At 42.5% G+C, this 20,331-nt stretch overlaps 1 protein-coding gene across 1 annotated transcript in view; it reads right to left on the reverse strand.

The window, feature by feature from the left end:
* Positions 1-20,331, reverse strand: part of NDFIP2 (Nedd4 family interacting protein 2) — a 73,293-nt gene that overhangs the window by 18,926 nt on the left and 34,036 nt on the right. The window contains exon 4 of the mRNA XM_065400864.1: positions 17,065-17,152. Coding sequence (XP_065256936.1) covers positions 17,065-17,152 — 88 coding nt within the window. The remainder of the gene's footprint in view (positions 1-17,064; positions 17,153-20,331) is intronic.

A 20,331-nucleotide genomic window follows, 5' to 3' on the forward strand; every position in this document is an offset into this window, starting at 1 on the left:
TCAGATGCCAGGCTATTTGCCTCAACCTCCCACCCCGCCATAAAGGTCTCCCCCTTGCTCTCACAGAGATTGTGGAGCATACAGCAAGCTGCTATAACAATGGGGATATTGGTTTCGCTGAGATCACAGCGAATCAGTAAGCTTCTCCATCTCCCCTTGAGATGGCCAAAAGCACACTCCACCACCATTCTGCACTTGCTCAGCCGGTAGTTGAACAGTTCTTTTTCAGTGTCCAGGGCGCCAGTATAGGGCTTCATGAGCCAGGGCATTAGCGGGTACGCTGGGTCCCCAAGGATCACTGTAGGCATCTCCACATCCCCAAGACTTATTTTGTGGTCCGGGAAGTAAATACCTTCCTGCAGCTGTCTAAACAGACCAGAGTTCCTGAAGACGCGAGCGTCATGAACCTTGCCCGGCCATCCGACGTTGATGTTTGTAAAACGTCCCCGATGGTCCACCAGTGCTTGCAGCACCATTGAAAAGTAGCCCTTTCTGTTAATGTACTGGCTGGCCTGGTGCTCCGGTCCCAGGATAGGGATGTGAGTTCCATCTATAGCCCCACCGCAGTTTGGGAATCCCATCGCGGCGAAGCCATCTATGATGACCTCCACGTTTCCCAGGGTCACTACCTTTGAGAGCAGTACCTTAATGATTGCGTTGTCTACTTGCATCACAACAACCCCACGGTAGATTTGCCCACGCCAAAGTGGTTCGCGACAGACCGGTAGCTGTCCGGCGTTGCAAGCTTCCAGAGGGCTATGGCCACTCGCTTCTGGACAGTCAGGGCTGCTCGCATCCGGGTGTCATTGCGCTTCAGGGCAGGGGACAGCAACTCACAAAGTTCAAGGAAAGTCCCCTTCCGCATGCGAAAGTTTCGCAGCCACTGGGATTCGTTCCAGACCTGCAGCACTATGCGGTCCCACCAGTCCGTGCTTGTTTCCCGTGCCCAGAATCGCCGTTCCACAAGATCCACATGACCCATTGTCACCGTGATGTCCTCGGCGCTGGGTCCCGTGCTTTCTGACAGGCCTGTGCTACTCTCAGACTTCAGGCCCTCACCGCGGTGCCGTAGCCTCCTCGCCTGGTTTATCTGCATCTGCCTCTGGTAAAGGTGGAGGATAACCTGCGAGGCGTTGACAACGGCCACAACTGCAGCGATGGTCGCAGCGGGATCCATGCTCGCAGTGCTGTGGCATCCGCGCTGGCACTGACCGGAAAATTGCGCGAACTGATTTCCCGCCGACGCTTTCAGGGAGGGAGGGAGGGCGGTAGTGACGGACGGATGACGACAAGTACCCAAAAGCACCCTCGACCCTTTTTTTTTTTTTACCCAGAAGGCATTGGCGGCTCGACCCAGAATTCCAATGGGCAGCGGGGACTGCGGGAACTGTGGGATAGCTGCCCACAGTGCACCGCTTCCAATGTCGACGCTTTCCCCGTTAGTGTGGACTCACAAAGTCGAATTACTGTCCTTAGTGTGGACACACACGTTCGACTTTGCAATATCGATTCTACATTTTCGATTTAAGAGAAATCGAACTACCCTCATAGTGTAGTCATACCCTAAGTTTGTCTGGCATTACTAGTGCTATATAAAGCCCATGCTGTTTCTCACTTACGGTTTAGTTACCCTCTAGGGTTGTACCTCCCAACTGCCATGTCTTGAACAAAGAGGATTTGTGCACAAAATTAAGTTGATGGGAAAGATGGAATTACTCTACCCTCTGCCAACCTGGGGACAGACTGCAATGCAGCCCCTCTTTGGTCCTCTGTATAGAATACACCATCTTGTGGGCTAGCAAGCACCACTGTGTAAGGGACAAAAAGGAGTTCTAGGTTCTTCGCTCTCAGTAGAAGGATTGTTCCAAAATATGATTGAAGCCTATTAGCAGAGCAGCTGTCACTGCTGCTGCTCATACTGTACTGTACCATGGAAAGATTTCAGTCTCCAGGACTGTCCATCCGGGATCTGCCAAAAACACTACCACTTCACTCAGTATTGAAACAGCTGCATATACCTTAAGAACTCAGAGTCAGCAACATAAGTTGCCACATTTAAAAAAACCTTTACAAGTAACATCTCTCTTGCTCTCAAGAAAAATTATGAAGAAAAAACTTTTTTGCCACTTTCTATTATGATCCTGTTTGGGTCAAACATGGCCTTCTGTGTCTTAAGCCTTAAGGGCAGGGGAACAGGACAACTTCACTCAGAGGAACTGCATGCAAAAGAGGATGCAGAAGGTTAAAAAAAAAATATCATAAGCCTCAAAGAGTCTCAGCAGTTAGAATACCACTAATATTTTCAGTGCCAAAGGAGCTGAGCTCTACTCCCTTTCCATTCTGTTCTACACTGATTGTTATATTGCCCCCACCACCATCTGAGTCTCTTTCAGCAGCACACTAAATCACCAGGCTAACATCTGATACATGTTTATTCTCTCTCTCAGACCCTCTTCCCAGGGGGAAAATTGTGGGTTTAGTGTTTTGGTTTGGTAGGATTGTGGGGTTTTTTTTTTTTGGTTTTTTTTGTTTGTTTTTTTTTAATTGCACATGCTCATATCTCAATATCATCAAAATTGACAGAAGGGAGAAGTGTGATGGATTCTGGCATCGAAGCTGTCAGACTCAATGGCCCACAAAAAGCTGGAACTTACACTTAGCAATACTAACAATAAAACTCCTCTTTTGCTCTTTAAGAAAGTTTGGCTGTTGATCTGAGAAACTGAGGCTCAGAAGCTCCTAAAAATCATAAAGGTAATGTAGTCGCTCTCTCCAATATAGATTTTCTGAGAGAATCAGGCAAGATTTGCAAGCATTAGTGGTATGATTATCCCTCACATCTTTAAAACAGCTTTGATGACAACTTAACTTTTATCTATGTTGGGGGGACACATTTTGAAGAAAAAAAATCTAATATATCAAAGAAAACTAAAAATTAAAAAACAATGCAATGATCTGAACTGCAAAAATATTAACTACTTAAAGAACCAACAGTAATATCAACCACTGAAATGTTAAGCTTTAAAAGAATATACACAAGCACAATCTAAATGGCAACAACATTTCTAGAGTAGAACACAAGTAGTAAGATTAAGTGATACACAACTGCAGAACACAAATATTTATGCCTTTAGTGCATATTCAGGAGCTTGTATCCAGGGCCCAAAGTCTACTTGGAAAATGATTTCTGTATTCATATTCAGATGAGTATACAGAATCCAAAAGTCATGATTTATAAAGAAATGCATACTGGTTTTATAAAGATTGGACAGACAAATTTTACAGTAATACAGAAATGACAGGGATACTATGACAGTTGAAACAAGGAGACAGATCAGCCACTGAAAATGAAAGGGAAAAAAAATAGTACGTAAGAACTTAGTAAAAAACAGGAAAGGCCAGAGGCAGGCCTTGTGTTTTTCCCCTGGCCCCTCTTACTCTGAAGAAGAAGTTACTCACCTTGTGCAGTAATGAGGATTCTTTGAGGTGTATCCCTATGGGTGCTCCACTGTACGTGCATTTGTGTCCCTATGCTACTTATTGGAGAACTTCAGTTGCAGTGTCTGTTGGGCCCGCGCATGCGTTGTCTTTGTGCTGCGCCACAAGGCTAGCCAGCATGCATGGGCTAATCCCCATTAGTTCCTTCTGTACCACAGAGTCATAAATGAGAACTCTCAAGTAGGGGGAGGAGGGCAGGTTGTGGAGCACCCATAGGGGGACACAACTTGAAGAACCATTGTTACGATCTGAAATTTGTGCCCCAAGTCAGGGGCAAAAAACTTGTAGGGAAAGGCTCCAGACCCAACTGGATGAATAATCACCTTAAAAAGGTTATCAGGAGTAAGCAGAAAGCCTATATGGAATGGAAAAAAGGGACTGATCAGCAAAGAAAGCTACATCATGGAGGTTAGAAAACGTATGAATGAAGAAAGAATTGCCCAAAGTCAAGCTGAATTAGCTCTTGTCAAACAAATTAAAATAAATAAGATTTTGTTATATAAATAAAAAGGATGGATGGATGGATATGGCTGGGCTGCTGTGCAGTGTGGATGGGGAAGAGTTTAAAAAATAATCTTTACAGCCCAAAAACTAAATTAATACATTACCTCTGTGTTCAATAATTGTAAGATGGAACATGGATATGAAGGCAGGACGGCTGATGGAAATGTGTGTATAGAAATAGAAATTACTACATTACTACTGCACTCAAATCTGGGGTGGGGGAAGAGGGAGGACACCTAATATTTTTCATCCCAGAATACTGAAAAAACTGGCACACGAGATTGCTAGCTCATTAGCAAGGATTTTTGATAATTCTATCTATTTGGGGTTAGTTATTCTCCAGTCATACTGAATTAACCTTGTATCTATACTTAAGAAAGGCAGAAAAAGTCATCCAGACAATTACAGACCTATTAGTCTGACCTCAGTAGTATGCAAAGCTTTAGAACAAATGATGAAGAAAAGAAAATTAAATTCATGGAGGCAAATGGAAAAGCAGATGTAATGCAACATTTGGTTTCCTGAAAGTAGAGCGTGCCCAACTAACCTGCCTTCCCTCTGAGAAGGTAAAACTGATTTAAAAACAATTTTTTTTTTTAGGGAGAGAGAAATATAGTAGATCCAAAATACCTGGACTTCAGTAAAGAATTTGACACAGTACCGTATGGGAAATTATTAATAAATTAGAAAAATGGGGTTTAGGACAAGAACAGTAAGATGGATAAAGTTACTGCTTAAAGAGAAGGCAAAGGTTGTGCTAAAAGGTAAACCATCAGACTGGAGGGAAGTTACTAATGGAGTTCCCCAAGGACCAATGTGATTTAATATTTTTATTACTGTCACAAAAAGTGGGAACGTCAATGAAATTTGTTGATGGTACAAAGTCGGGAAGCATTGTCAATACACAGCAGTATCGGAATATTACACAGAAAGTAGATGACCATGAAGACTGGAGTAACAGAAATGGACTGAAATTCAATAGCATAAAGTGCAGGATCATGCACTTAGTGCCTAATAAGAATTTCTGCTACTAGCTGGGGGCTCATCAGTTGGAAGTAACAGGAGAAGAGACTTGGGGTACTGGTCGATCATAGGATGTCAATGAGCCACCAATGGGATGCAGCTGCAAAAGAGGCAAATGTGATCTGGAACAGCCTTCCACTAGAAGCTATGCAGACTAACAACGTAAACACTTTTAAGAGATATGAACAAATTTATGAGCAGGGTCATATCACTGGGTTGCTTGCAATGACATGACACCTGGTTCAGCAGTGCTAAAATCTCGTGCTTCAGGGCTTCAGCCAGTCAGCTACAGGGTAAGGAAGGGGTTCCAATTCCCACTGCCAGTATATTCTGGTTTTTTGTTGTTTGTTTTGGTCTCCTTGCTCTGAAGGATCAGAGGTTGCAACAGGTAGAGACAGAACACTCGACAGACTGGATGAGTGCTCTGAAGTGGCACCAGTTCCCCCCACACACACCGCCTCTGGGGCTTAGCTGACTGGTTCTTGCCCACATGTTCAGGGTCTAACTGATCACTATATGCGGGACTGGCAGTGACCTTGGAAGGTTTTCACCTTCTTGCAGCATGGAATTCGGATAGTTGTTCCTGATCATCTGGGTATATCTCAATTAATTCCTGCCATCGCAGGGGGCTCAGGCATTGGCGCACCATGGTCCCTCCTAGTCTCTTCATTGAGCACACAATATTTTAGTCTCCTTTGGGCTGTAACACTTTGGTCTAATTTTGTTTGTTGGGTTTAGTGAGAGGGTTTAGAGTGGTTTTGGTGGCCTGTGATATACAGGAGGTCAGACTAGATGATATAGGGGTCTCTCCTGGCCTTAAACTATTACTTTAGCTAAGGTCTCTGCAGCAGTTTTAAAGTCATTTCCCCCAAAAATAGTTTTGGCTATTTATAAAACATGAAAAAAATCTATTAAGGTGTAATTGTCTACTAAACTTGCACTATTAAAAAAAGGTTAAAATAAAACTTTTTGTATTAATGTTTAAAACTCTCTGTAAGTAGGGTAAGAACACCATTAGACTTAAGAGCAATATGCTGAAATTATCCATATAGCAAGTGGCAAGGCAGCACTCAGCTGACTTCAAGACATAGCTGCATATTAATGTCCTCTGAACTTGCAGATCTCTATTCCTCACACTCCTGCAGACACTGCCTCTGTGACATTAAAGTTAAGTACAGACTGCCTGCCATATTTGAATTTCTTGGCTTTCATTAAAGTCACGCTCTCAGAATTAAACATTTTTTAATTTACCTGCAGTGACAACATTAGAATCCGGTTTGTTTTTGAAATCAACAGCAGCAGCCTTCAAGGAGCATGATGCATCACTACAATGCACAACTGCTTCATTCAACACTGAAGAGCTGAAGTAAAACTAAAGCTGCCTTCCTGCATATCTGACATTTAAGGTTTTCTTTTAGCCAATTCACATGTCGATATGCCCACTGTTAATACATACAAATATGATATTCCAGTATTTACATCCAAGAGTTGATACTTGGCAGGTGTATACATTAACTTTTTATACTGTTTAAATTTTTGAATGGTAGATCTTTATCTTTAGAATAAATAGATAACAGCTAGAACTTTCACTTAAAGCTCCTACAAAATTAACACCTAACCAAGTCTTTGGATTTCAAAATGAAAACTAAAGATATTCCACTCTACTGCCTATTGAACACCGGATATATTAGCACTCAATTCCAAGCCCAGGCTTATGAAATCGTAGTAGTATAATACTGAACCATCCTAAGAGGATTCTCACAAAAAAAGATGTAAAAGATTTATATGTAAAAAAATACCCCAACACAGAGCAATGGGTTAAGATTGCCATTTGTATCTGCATCTTTCTTTGAAATAGTACATTAGTAGACATTTACATTAGAGGTGGGCCATATGTTTAGGTTAAATAGTGATACATTAACCTATGAGCCAAAGCCCAGGCTAAAAATATCAAGAGATCACATCCGGCAGTCAAAAGAGAAAAGGGATATCAGCAATTTTTCATGAAGTTGTTTCATTTTTTTTTTTTACTCTTCTGTGTATACTTCAGTATCCTATACAAAAATCCTTGCTGTATGAAGAGACTTTATAGAATTGCTCAAGGAGAAATGAGCACATGAAAAGAAAATTAAAAAAAACAAAAACGAACACCATTACTCGGATTCCCAACCACTCCTTCTCATTACTACTGTACTAAATAATGTAGGGGCCCAAATTAGGACAAAAGTCTTCCTAAGCAACTTCAGCAGGGTGGGAGAAATGGTAAAGAAACAGATCAGACAGGTTTCCCTAGAAAAAACAAAAGAAAGTTACTTACCCTCCCATAACAGTTGTTCTTTGAGATGTGTTATACATGTCCATTCCACTGCAAGGGTGCTCATACTCCCATTCACAGTTCTCAGAAAGTTTTCCCTTTAGCAGTACCAGTTGGGGTGGCTTGAGCACTCTCTGGTGCCTTGTGCACAGAGCTCAGGCACAAAGGGTGGAGCCATCTCCAATCCCCTCCCACCCCACCCCAGTTCCTTCCTAGTGGAAGACTCCGATAGAAAGGGGAAGGAGGTCAGGTTGTAGAATGGACATATGCAACATCTCAAAAAACAGTTACAGAAAGGTTAGTAACAATTTCTTCTTTGAGTGACTGAACATGTCCATTCCACTATAAGGAGCTGCTCGCAAGCAGTCCCAACTGGAAGTGGGTTCAGAGTCTATTTTAAAGAGGGACTGGAGAACCATTTGTCCAAATTTAGCATCATTTCTAGGTTGTTGAGAGGTAGCGTAGTGAAAGCCAAAGCATGACATGATGACCAGGTTGCTGCTTCGCCAATGTCCAGAACGCTGGCCAAAAAAGCCATGGAGGTTGCTTGGGACCTAGTCGATTGACCCAACGCTAGCTGGCAGATTCATGTTAGCCAACTTGTGACTGACAAGTTCAACTGGATATCCAAGAAGAAATCCAGTGAGTGGAAACAGGACTGGCCTGCATTCTGTCCGCAAATGCAATGAACAATTGAGTTGGAGACATAAAAGGTTTAGTCCATTCCAGATAAAACAGTAAAGCTCTTTGAACATCCAGAGTATAAAGTCTCTCCTCCCCCGTATTATCACGAGTCATTGGGAAGAAGGTCATTACGAAGATTGCTTAGTTAATGTGAAAAGTGGAGACCATTTGGATGATGACAAAACATACTTCTCTGCATAGAAAATCATATATGCCGGATCTGATATTAGAGTCCTCAACTCCACCACTCTCCTGGGTGACATAATGGCTATTAAAAATGTCAGCGTCATCAAAAGGTGCAACAGAGAGGTCACTGGGGAGTGGGGGTGTGTGTGCGGGGGGGGGGGGGGGGGAAGACACCCATTAGCTTTGTTAAGACTAGATTCAGGCTCCATGAAGGAACAGGGTTCTATACCTGTGGAAATAGTCTGTCCAAACTCTTTAAAAATCTTACAGCCATCGGGTTGGAAAAGAACGGTTATCAACAGGTGGATAAAATGCTGATATAGCTTCTAGATGTTGACCAAGCTAACTGCCAATCCTTGATGTTTTAGAGACAGAAGATAGTCCAGCACATGCTGAATAGAAGCAAGAACCAGGCAAACCCCTTCCAGTCTGGACCAGACTGAAAATCTGTTCCATTTAGCCAAGTTCTAGTTGATGATTTTCCACTATTCAGCAGCACATCTTGAACTTCTCTGCTAAATATTAAACACGAAGATTTCAGGTCGTCAGATGGAGGGCCTGACGACTGGGGTGGAGGGGATGACCGCAATTCTGTGAAATCAAGTCTGTGTGAAGCAAGAGTGACAACGGTGGACTGATGGAGAAGTCCAAGAGCTCTGAAAAACAATGCTGATGGGCCATACCAAAATGATCAGTATAACATGGGCCTTGTCCTGCTTGACCTGGCACAGAGCTCTGTACAGAAGAAAGGGGGGTGGGGGCAGGAGAGAAGAAGCGTACAGTAGACCCTCTGACCACTGCAGTGAAAAAATATTCATTAATGAACCTGCCCAGGAGCAAAACTGGTGACGTTTTCTGTCGTCTTCCTGTAAACAGATCCACTTGGGGTGTTCCAGAGCTGGAAAATGGACCTTACTACATCTGGGTGAAGGGAACACTCGTGGTGATAAACAACGCTAATGCAATCTGCAAGCCTATTCTGAGCCCCTGGGAGGTAGGCTGCTTTCAGAAGTATAGAGTTGGCAATGCAGACAAAGCAGAAAAACTTTGGGGCAAAGTAATGAGGACTGGATGTCCCACCATCCATTTACATAAAATAGGACCATGGTATTGTCAGTCAGCACCAACATGTCCCTTTCGCTGATGCACAGAAGGAACACCATGCAAACTAATCAGATAGCTACACATAAATATCAGGGAGTGGAGAGACAAATTTGGGAGAGACCAGAAACCTTGTATCTGCAGGGATCCCAATTGAGCTCCCCATCCCAGGTCCGAGGCATCTGTGACTAAGGTAAAAGATAGCTGAGACAGGACAAAAGGAAATTCCTCATAGACATGGGGCTGGATCCATCCTCCAATATAAGGCAGATTGGATCCAATTTGGTATGTGCACTAACATGTCTATGTGGTGCCTCATTGATGAGCGCACCTCAGCCAACCAGCCTTGAGAAGTCTGAAATGCAGTCTGGCGTATTGGACTACCTAAGTGCACTCTGACATGTTACTGAGTAGCCGTGAACAGTTTTGCATTGTGGTGAGCGGATGAGCCTTTAAGTCTAGAATAAAGCTTTACATTGTATGAAACCTATCTGAGGTAGGAAAGCTCTGGCCGTTGTTGAGTCTAGGACTGTGCCAATTAATTACATTATCTGTACTGGAGACGGACCTTCTGTCACAGGGAGGAAATGGTGGGAAGCATCTTACAGGCCTGAGCTCCAGAAAGTTAATATGTAGGGCAGACTCCTTGGTGGACCATGTGCCCTGGACAGTGTGGTCCTGTAGATGAGCTCCCATCCTAGAAGTGACGCATCCAAAACTATTGTGAAAGCGGGAGGGGGGATGGCTGAAGGGAACTCCTGAGCATACCTTGTTTGGATTCTTCCACTACTTGAGAGAAATTAGCACGTGGCTGAGAATCGAGAGCAACTTGTCCAGAGTGTCTCTGTTAAGGGTATAAACTATCCTGAAAGCACAGTAAAAGTAAACAGGCATGTACTGTGACAAAAGCTCATGCTGCCATGTGCCTGAGGAGCTGCAGGCATGAATTGGCAGTGACCCATGGGCTCATTTGGACTCATGCAATAAAGTGCAACAGAGTCCCCCCTCACTTGAAAGATGTCCCTCAATGTCTAGACAGAGACCACTCCTGGTGAGAGAAGAAAGGTCTGCTGAGGCAATTTGCTAGCTGGTTCTGAGTCCTGGGAAGGCAAGATGCCCCTAGATTGATAGAGTGATTGATACAGAGCTCCCACAGGCTGATTTCTTCCTGGTGGTGGTGGTGGGGGAGGGAGGAGAAGAACGCACAGAACGCCCCGCCTGTTTATGTAGAACATAGCAGTCATATTGTCCATGAGGATTGAAATAGAGGTGTGTGACAGGTGGGGTAGAAATGCCTGGCAGGCCCCAAGCTCCCTGACATTGATGTGCAGGAAGAGCTCTTCTTGGAGTCCAAAGACCTAGAGATCTGAGGGACCCCAGGTGGGCTTCCCAGCCAAGGGCTGATGTGTTGCATACCAGAAACAAGGATGGCTAGAGAAGGCTACACCTGCACATACCATGAGGCTGTGCAGCCACCATGTCAGCAACTTGAGGACCTGTACCAGAACCATGAGCACAGAGTCCAGGTGATGGCAAGAGAGGGAGTAGACCGTGGCTAGCCAGGCTTGTAGAGGCCTGAGTCCTAGGTCTGGTCTACACTAACCCCCCAATTCGAACTAAGGTACGCAACTTCAACTACGTGAATAACGTAGCTGAAGTCGACGTACCTTAGTTCGAACTTACCGTGGTCCAGACGCAGCAGGCAGGCTCCCCCGTCGACTCCGCGTACTCCTCGCGCCGAGCAGGATTACCGGAGTCGACGGCGAGCACTTCTGGGTTTGATTTATCGCGTCCAGACAAGACGCGATAAATCGAACCCAGAAGTTAGATTGCCTGCCGCCGAACCAGCGCGGTAAGTATAGACAAGCCCTTAGTCTCGCATGTTGCACTATGTATGTGCATGACTCCACGTAACCTATAAGGCTCAGGCACTTTTGCACAGTCATCATCCGATGACTTTGGAGAGATCTTATCAGGGACACAATCAAGAGGAACCATTTGTCCAGAAGCAGAGCCCTTGCTTGCATCGAGTCGAGTACTGCCCCCATGAACTCCATCCTTTGAACAGGGAACAGGGAGGACTGCTGGACATGTTTTTTCTTGGGCACTAGGGAAGATGATCGATACCAGGAGACATAGGATGATGGAGGAGCGCTCTGCACCGAGGTCAAGGCACTTGGTGCTGACTCCGAGCACAGCTCCGAGGCCAGTCTTAGGGACACCTCCACGAGGAGGACCTTCAAATCAAGCAACTCAGTCCTTCTGGGTCCGGGGCTTGAACTCCTTGCAAATTTGGCAGTGGACTTTCCTATGAGCTTCCCCTAAGCACTTGAGGCAGGTCAAGTGCAGGTCTCTCAAAGGCATAGACTTATTGTATGAAGCGCAAGGCTTGAACCACAGTGAACAAGGCAAGCCTTGGCACCAGGACAGTGGACAGCTCCACTATCTAAGAGTGGAGGAGCCTAAACTATATAGAACTATTAAAACTCCATTAATTACTAAAAACTGTAATAACTATTTACACTAAAATTGACAGAAAATCCACTAAGAGAGGAATTGCCTAGGCAATGAGGGTGCCAGCAACCGTCATGGGCAGTAAGGAGGAATTGAAGGGGAGTGGGCTTGGCAGGGCCCTTCATACAGACCCTGTGAGTGTGTAACACCAGGGGGTGCTAGAGCAGACCCAAAGGATACTACTACGGGAAAAATTTCCAGCAACTATCTAGGGACGCACACCCCCCTACACTGGAATGGACACATGCAAGCACTCGAAGAAGATTATTACTCACCATTGGTGAAGCTGTGTGGGGACGGTAGAGAATACAAGGAAGGAGTCTATACTGATAGGGTCCTAAAAAAATGGATGGAACAGCCCAATGTTATGACCCCCAAAATCCATTTGCTGGAGGTAATTTGATGATCCCCAAAAGTGAGAGGATTGAGGGGGCAGGAATGTACAGCAGATCAGATCTGGATAATGGAGATGTTTGTGGTCAGAATGAAAACTTTGTAGATGAAGGCTGTTGCATCAATTCAGGTGGAATGATCAAGAACTTTCACCTCTCCATTCTGGATTTCTTTTTAGGTGGCTCCAGCACCCTATGGTAGAGATGGGAAACTGAGCTGTCTGAAACCAAACTAAATCTCCCTGTTTACAGGCCTATATACGCCCAGCAACCAAAGGGTGGCCCTATACTCCTTCAACAAATACAGGAAATCATTGCGGACTTGACTAAGTTAAGACCACCATGGGGGAGGTCCTCTAGAGTGTTCTGGACTTCATGTGGAAATCCTGAAGATGGCAACCACAACACTGGACACAGAACTACAGCTGTGAAGACAGAGTGGGCTGCTGCTGTGTGGAAGAATCAAGAGAAGTTCCCAAATATGTCCTTGCAAGAAGTTTTCCCTCTGTGATGAGAGCCTGAAGATGTTCCCTCTGCTCTTGCAGGAGATGTTCAATAGGGAATTAAATTTTGAATAGTTAATGTCGTTATGTTTTGTCAAAATCACCTGGCAATTAGCAATTTTGCATTACAGGGTGGCAGACAACTAACTTTTGCAACCAAAGTCTTTGCACTTTTGGTCTTTATCATTTGGGACTGTGGATTCATTACTGAATCCACAACTAAGGAGTTTGGGGCAGAATAGGAAAATAGTCTGAACCACTAGCCATAACGTAGTACTGTGTCTGCTCTCTCAGCTGTTCAGGGAGCCAGTAGCAGGGGGTCTGCCAAATTGTCTTGGCGGGATCTAACAAAACTTGGTTTACCGGAAGGGCTACTTGTGTTGAAGATGGTGTGTGAAGAACATCCAGCAATTTGTGCTGAGTTTCCTGTAATCCTTCTAATGGGATATGAAGAGCATCTGCTACTCTTTGTATCAACTCCTGAAATTATTTTAAGTCATCTATGGAACAGAGAAGGCATAACAACTTCATCTCGGGAGGATGATGAAATAATAGTCTCTGGGGTTGCCTCTTTATCAGCTCTCCTTTCTTGATCCTCAACCTTCTCCTCCAGTGGTGTAGATTGTTGTGGGGGAACAGAGGGAATTGATTGAGTGCTGACACTGGCATTCCCTGCAACCCTGGAGAACTGTTGGTGATAAACAGCCCAAGGGTCCTAATATGGCCAGGGAGGGGCAAAAACAGAACAGGAAAGGTATCCAGGACTGATTGTACCAAAGAGGGTGCTGAGCTGCAGGAGGTGCCAACTTCTTCTATGTGAAGTCCCTGGAATCTCTATCAGCAGAGTCATGTTTCTATGGTACCGAAGTCTTTAGTTGGTACTGTGGAATTTAGATGTGCTTGAGGACTTTGATTTAGAGCTCTTGGTACCAAGACTACTTGAAGCTTCTGTGGAAGCCTTTGAGGGGCATGGGGTCTTTGTTACAATGCATCTCAGAGGTATGCTCTTTGAGAAGATTCAGTACTCCTCTAGGGAGGTCTTTCCCCATGTCATTTGTAGGTCTCCCAGAGGCTGATGGGGAACAATGGTTGCTTGGCAACCACTGTACTGGGTGGGGTGGGGGATGTGGTCTCCAGGACTGGATTGGACACTGGACAAAAGGAGCGTCTCATCATAAGGAGATGAAGTTAATCTCCCTGCCCCTCCTGGAGCAGCTCTTAAAACTAATGCAGATTTTGCACTTTGAAAGCAGGTGTGAATCCCTGAAGACAGAAGACAGTGCAAGTTGCCATCGCTAACTGGGAAGGACTCCCAGCAAGTGAGGCAACGTTAGAAACCTGGGGACTTAGGCATGCCCCAAAAATAAAAACAGATTTCTTCAAACAGGGGGGCGTGGAGGTAGGAGGCAAAAGCCTCAACCAATGGAAAAAAGACCTCCAAAAAGAAACACCACACTAACTAACTGAGAGAGAAGCTATTATAAAAAGAAAATATTAAGAACAAGTACGGAGTACTATGCACATTCCATCTTTGGCCAGCATGGTTGAGAAGGAACTCAAGGCAGTTCAGCTGTCGCAGTTCTAAATACCCTCAGTACAGGGCAAGAGGATGCCTGGGGTGCATGGGCAGACCGAACGAGTACTGCTGCCAAAAATCTCTGATCGAAGGCACATGGGGTGCACGTGCACCTCAAGTGGAACACCCACAGGGACACTACTCGAACAAGAACTAGCCACTCTTCTTAAGCTCTAAGATACCAGAAATACACACCTAAGAACAATTAGGAATATCTCCCTTGGCATCCCCACAATTTCTACCATGTGCCATAAAGCCTCATTGCATGGCACTTTTTTCTTGTTATTCATTTATACTCCTTAACCTCAGCATTTCCCTTTACAACTATGTCCAAATATTGGTAGAAAATTGGCATAATCTGCTCTGATGGATTAATTTATTGTTCCAAACTACTGCCATGTTCTTCAACATTACTAATCCTGGCTCTCTCTCATATTTATTCATTTCTATCCTTATACTATCTGATTTTTGGATAATCTCTTTGAATGTGGAATTCAACCTATAACCAGTCTACATTAAGATGTGATCCTGAAGAGGGCTCAGCTAAAGACACATACAATTTTGCTATATATTTTGGATGAAGAAAAAATAAATTATGTTCAATATTTTTAGTTTTAATCATTTAATTTATGTCCAGATTTGCTGTTCAGCTATAATGCTTCTGAAACAAATATTTTACAGCATAAAAATAAGATGCTACTGAACTCCCATGTCTCATTTTTTACATGACGCGAAGGCAGCTAATGTCAGCAATAGCTTCTACTAAAGATGTATTTAGTATTCATTCTGCTGTTGTTTTTATCTATATGAATCACTATTTTACTCCTACAATGTACCACTTCCAGCACATGCTATACTTATATTTCTATGAGGAAACATATTTGCTTATATAGAACTCTAGATTATATGATTTTTTTTTTATTATTTTTTTTATTAAATGTACCAGCACTGAGGTTTCCCCTGCCATTTGTAAAATACAGACATGGCCACTAGATGGCTTAAAAACATGACTTTCAATGCAATTTAGAGTTTTACCACTAGATGGTAGCTACAGATCATAAACTGATTCTGAACACCAGCTGGACAGTAAAAGTTTGTCTGATTCTCTCTCAGTTGAGCTAAAACAAGTTTAGATAATGAATGACCCCTTTGCTGTTTTACACAATTAAAACTAAAAGCGGCAAATCTGGTTTTAGGGGATCTTTGGTTTCAAAAATCACAATGTAAAGCTGGAAGCTAGTCAGTCAATCATAGGGTCTGTCTACACCGCACACTCCTTTCAGCGGCATGTACAGCACATGCACTACACGAACCCTACCAATAGCAGTGCAGATGGTAAGGCAATGCTTAGGCGAATGGAGTAAGGACACATCTGAACCCTACTCGCTCAAGCAGTGTCTCCACATCAACTTTATTTTTAGCAGTGTAGTTTCCCCAGTGCTCAAACAGCTCCCCACTGCTGAGCCTTTCCTTGCTGCCTCTCCTCACCAGGGCCTTTCACAGAAGCATGTAGCTACACAGTGCAGCGCGAACACTACCTACTTTTCACTGTGGTGTGTACCAAAACGTACCTTACACACCACTGCCAGTGATGTGCAGTGTAGACATAGCAACAGAAAATGAGTTATGTCCCTCTTAGGGCAAACCACAAGAAAATGTACTGTAGGGAATAACTCAGAATTATCTAGTTTTACATACCCCAAGGAATGGGGACAATTCTCCAAACTCTTACAGATCTCACCCTCTGGAAAGTGTGTAGTTTTTATTTCCATGCTGAAGTACCCCTTTCATTATTTCATCCCATTTCTCTTTAACATAACCACTTGCAGAACTTTAAATCATTTCCTTCTTCCCTGTTGGTGTTTAAACCCAAGCGTTGGCTCCGCAGCTCCCATTGGCTGGGAGGTGGCGCCTGCGGGCAGAGGCAGTTGCCTAGCCATGCCTTTGCCTAGGAGCAGCAGGGACAAGTAGCCGCTTACGGGGAGCTGCCCAAGGTAAGTACTGCCTGGATCCGGCACCCCCTCCCGCATCCCCTCCCACATCCAAACTCCTTCCCTCTTAGTTAACCAGAATTTTTCCACTTACCAGTACCCCTCCCATTCCCCTAACATGCCAGATAACAAAGCTTTTACTGTATATTTGATAGAAAAGAAATGGTGCACAGCACACAGTTTCAGTGAATGTAAGTGCTAAGGCAGTGTTGGTGGCAATCCAAAGATTATCTGGAGACAGTGCTTTACATTATTAAACTGATCATAATTTAAAGTTATATTTTACATACCTAAGTTAGTTCAACCTGAAAAAGATTAATACTATGTATGTCTGAACAAATCCCTCCATAGCTATTTAGTCTGTAAGCCACCCATATAAGTGTATTACAGGTAGATTTTCAGGTAGAAGAGTAATTAATCACATTTCTGCCATCCAGATTTTTTAATTCAAGTTAGTAGTTCTGCAGCTGTTAGAACTTTATGATGCAGTCCACCGTATAATCTTGATATTCCTGAGGCTATTAACTGAGGATTTGTTCAGACCTATCTGTGATAGGTGTAAGTTAGTTTTAACACCATTCTCAGAAGTGACTGAAAAAACACAACATACTTGCTTTTTCTGAGTAACAGGTACTGTTTTACATCTGTATATAAGTAAAAAGATTCCATTTGTTACAGTGTGTTCATGCAGTTTACTGTGGCTATCTTTCATATTCCGCTGTTCCAATGGAAATCTCAACTATACACCTCAAATATCTGGGATGTAAAAATAACTTACTGAAAAATGCCAACATGAAGATGCCATCATTGCCAACTCTAAGTTGATCTGCATCACTGAAGTCATCCCGAGGTGGATATTCTTCTTCCTGGATTTATAGTGAAGGAAAGTTAACTTTAGGCTAATGCGTCATCTTGTAGATTTAAACTATTAATTGTGATTTTCAAAACATCAGACTCCCATTTGTTGACAGATCTACATAAATGAACCTCAAAAGAACAAAATACTATTAAATCTATTAAGCTATAGACAAATGAAGTTTATTGCTTTACTATGATCAAGCCCAGTTATCAATGAAACTCAAATGAACTTTGGAGAAAGAAACTGGAACACATACATTGGAATTGATATATTCAGTTTAAATTGAGCTACAGACCATTTGAGAGACAAAATGATGTTCAACACCTAGCAGAAAAAAATCCATCCTCAATGTAATTCCACTGTCTTCAGTAGTTGAGTTACACCATGGATGAATTTAGCCCAATGTATTTTAACATATCCTATTCATGTACTCAGTGTAAACAGAAGAAAATAATTGCAGTGTACTTGCCAACCAAATATGTAGACATAATAGCTAATATCCATTTTAATAAATGCATTAGGGCTTCCCGATGTACATTTTGGGAAATTCTAGCATGAACTACTTTTAATAAATGCTATTTATCCTCATGTAACAGGTAATTATTTTCTTCCAACTTGAGAGGATACCACTAAGTTGTCAAGGAATTCATATTTTGTATGTTGACTAATATTTACCATATTAGAAATACTTGACATTTTTACTAAAGTTCAAGGGGTCATCACATTTTTAGAACCACAAAATTCACTGAGGTTTCTGGTTTTTGTTTTTAAGTAAAGTGTCATCTTTCAACATAACATACTTTATAAACTATACACAAGGATGTTTACTGTAGAGACATTTTTAAATAATTCCCATAGCTATGATCACCATTTTAGCTCCTTATTTCTAAACAGTTTTTATGTAACTACAGTTCAATCACATTTAAATACTGTTGGTGAAGACTGGATTTTAAGGGTCTATTGGAAGCCTCAGATCCCAGCACTAGCAAAAAGTTTGTATTTGTACAGGTTGTGACCTACAAAAATCTAAGACATAATATGTATTAAGATATTTATATGCAAGAGCTAGAAAGTATTTTAATTCATCTTTTTAAAGTGAGATCTTCATACAGTTTTCAGTTGTTGGGTTAGAAGAGGGGACAACTTACATAAGAACATTTTACACTACCAAAGTAGACTAACCTAAGATAAGTTCCAGCTTTTAAGCTTCCAAATTTAAGTATTTGGAATAAGAAAAGTCAGTTTAATATAGCACACAGTGAAGTACCTAGTTTCTTAAGATGCTAAACTTGCAGGCTTACATAATCCCAAATATATACACACTTATTAAATAATCTAAGTTTAAATAAAATGATTTAAATATAAATGCACTATACCACTATACCCTATCCAATCAAACCTAAGTAGTACACATTTTATATTAGAGCTGTCATTTTCTCTGACAAAATATTTTTCTTTTCAAGCCCTAACTACACTGCTTAGGGCTTCCCGATGTACATTTTGGGAAATTCTAGCATGAACTACTGTCATGGGCACAAAATAAGCTCCTGTTACAGTAATGATTGCCATCCTAGACAATCTCATCTGGTAGCACACTTCAAAATAATGTATCAAAGCAAATCAAAAGCTTCACTAACACGGTGCCACAGGGGGCACAATTTAGATCTTTGCAACTCAACAGGCGCCTGCACCCAACAAGAGCCAATTACAAGTGTTAGGTTTGGGTGTGCACACTGAGGAGTGAGTGTGCTGATGAATCTGAGTGCCAGTCACTCAGCATGCCATACGGTGCAGTGAGGTGTAGATGGGCAGGAATGGGGCATACAGCTGCTGCTACACCAACCCCATGGGCATGAGGCAGCTAGAGACAGATCACAGGCACATAAAGTCCCCACCAGGCAGAGCCCAAAAGAAGAGATGGTAGTGCTGACAGATTTCAGGTGGGTGGGAAATCCAGGTTGCGCTTCAAAATATGGCCCTAGCAGACCTCTAGCACAACTGTAAACCAGTTCTCAGGATAAGCATCACAGTTTATTTTCTATCTTCTTTAAGAAGTCAAGTCACATACGAGGAGACACCTACAAGATAATGATCCTCAAAATTCCTCCGTCAGGTTAAAACACTGAAATACCTAATCCTTGCTTTGTTTTAATGATTTAAATGTCCTCATCTCAATCTTCGATTTTGATAAGATGTATACGTAGTTTGGCATTTGTCTTGCTTACACATAGAATTTTAGGTGTCATGATACAGTTAGAGAAATATATATATATATATTTTTTTCTCTCTCTCTCTCTTTATATATTTATATATTTATTTAATTTGATAATTATGAATTTACATGGCAAAAATGCAAAGTTGTAACTGACCAAAAAATAGTGTACAACAGTCCTCTTTAAAGTACCAAAAATATAAATATTTTAAAGCCACTTCATGTAGTTTTGGGCACCCAAACACTGACCCTTTCACTGTTATTTGATCTTATTCCAGGTCCAATCTTAAACGCTAAACTAGAAACAGCAACTTTCACACAATAAAATTCTTATCCATACATGTGAAATCTGTATTATCTGTTTAGAGGAATTTTAATAGAAGGTTTGAAAATGTGTATTTAAGATGTGTACTTAAGGCTAAGTGCATAAAAGGTGATAAAAAGCTAAAAATAATGATGCCGTTGTTTAAAAGTGGCAAGACAGGCTTCCTCTTGCTGCAAACAGCATAATGGTCAGGAGAGAAAATATAAATTCTTTTAGCTTCTTAAAGAGTCTCTCCCCCCCACCCATCAGCCCTAATTTTATATTAATATTATTTTAGTTCATCTACATTAAGGGAAAAACAGACATATAATACCAAACTAGCAAGATTATTTATTTGCTTATTTACTGTTTTTAGCCACAGCAAAGTATAAACTTATAATTTTACAAATGAAGTAGTATTTCAGCGGGTATGACCAAAAATACGTGTCCGTGTACGTGTGAGAGAGATGCGCATTGCCCCTTTAAGTACGCCGACTCCACTCTAAGCACATTGCCTTTTTAAGTAGATCAGCAAGTTGAGACAGCCCCCACTGCCAGCACGCTCCCTCCGTCCTGAGCCCTGTCGTGTCCCCTCCCTCCCTGCTCTATGAAAATGGGGTAAGCGAGGGGCAGGAGCAGGGGGGAAGGGGACACCCTGACATTAGCCCCG

Source organism: Emys orbicularis, chromosome 1, assembly GCF_028017835.1.
Source record: "Emys orbicularis isolate rEmyOrb1 chromosome 1, rEmyOrb1.hap1, whole genome shotgun sequence".
NCBI classification, from domain to species: domain Eukaryota; kingdom Metazoa; phylum Chordata; order Testudines; family Emydidae; genus Emys; species Emys orbicularis.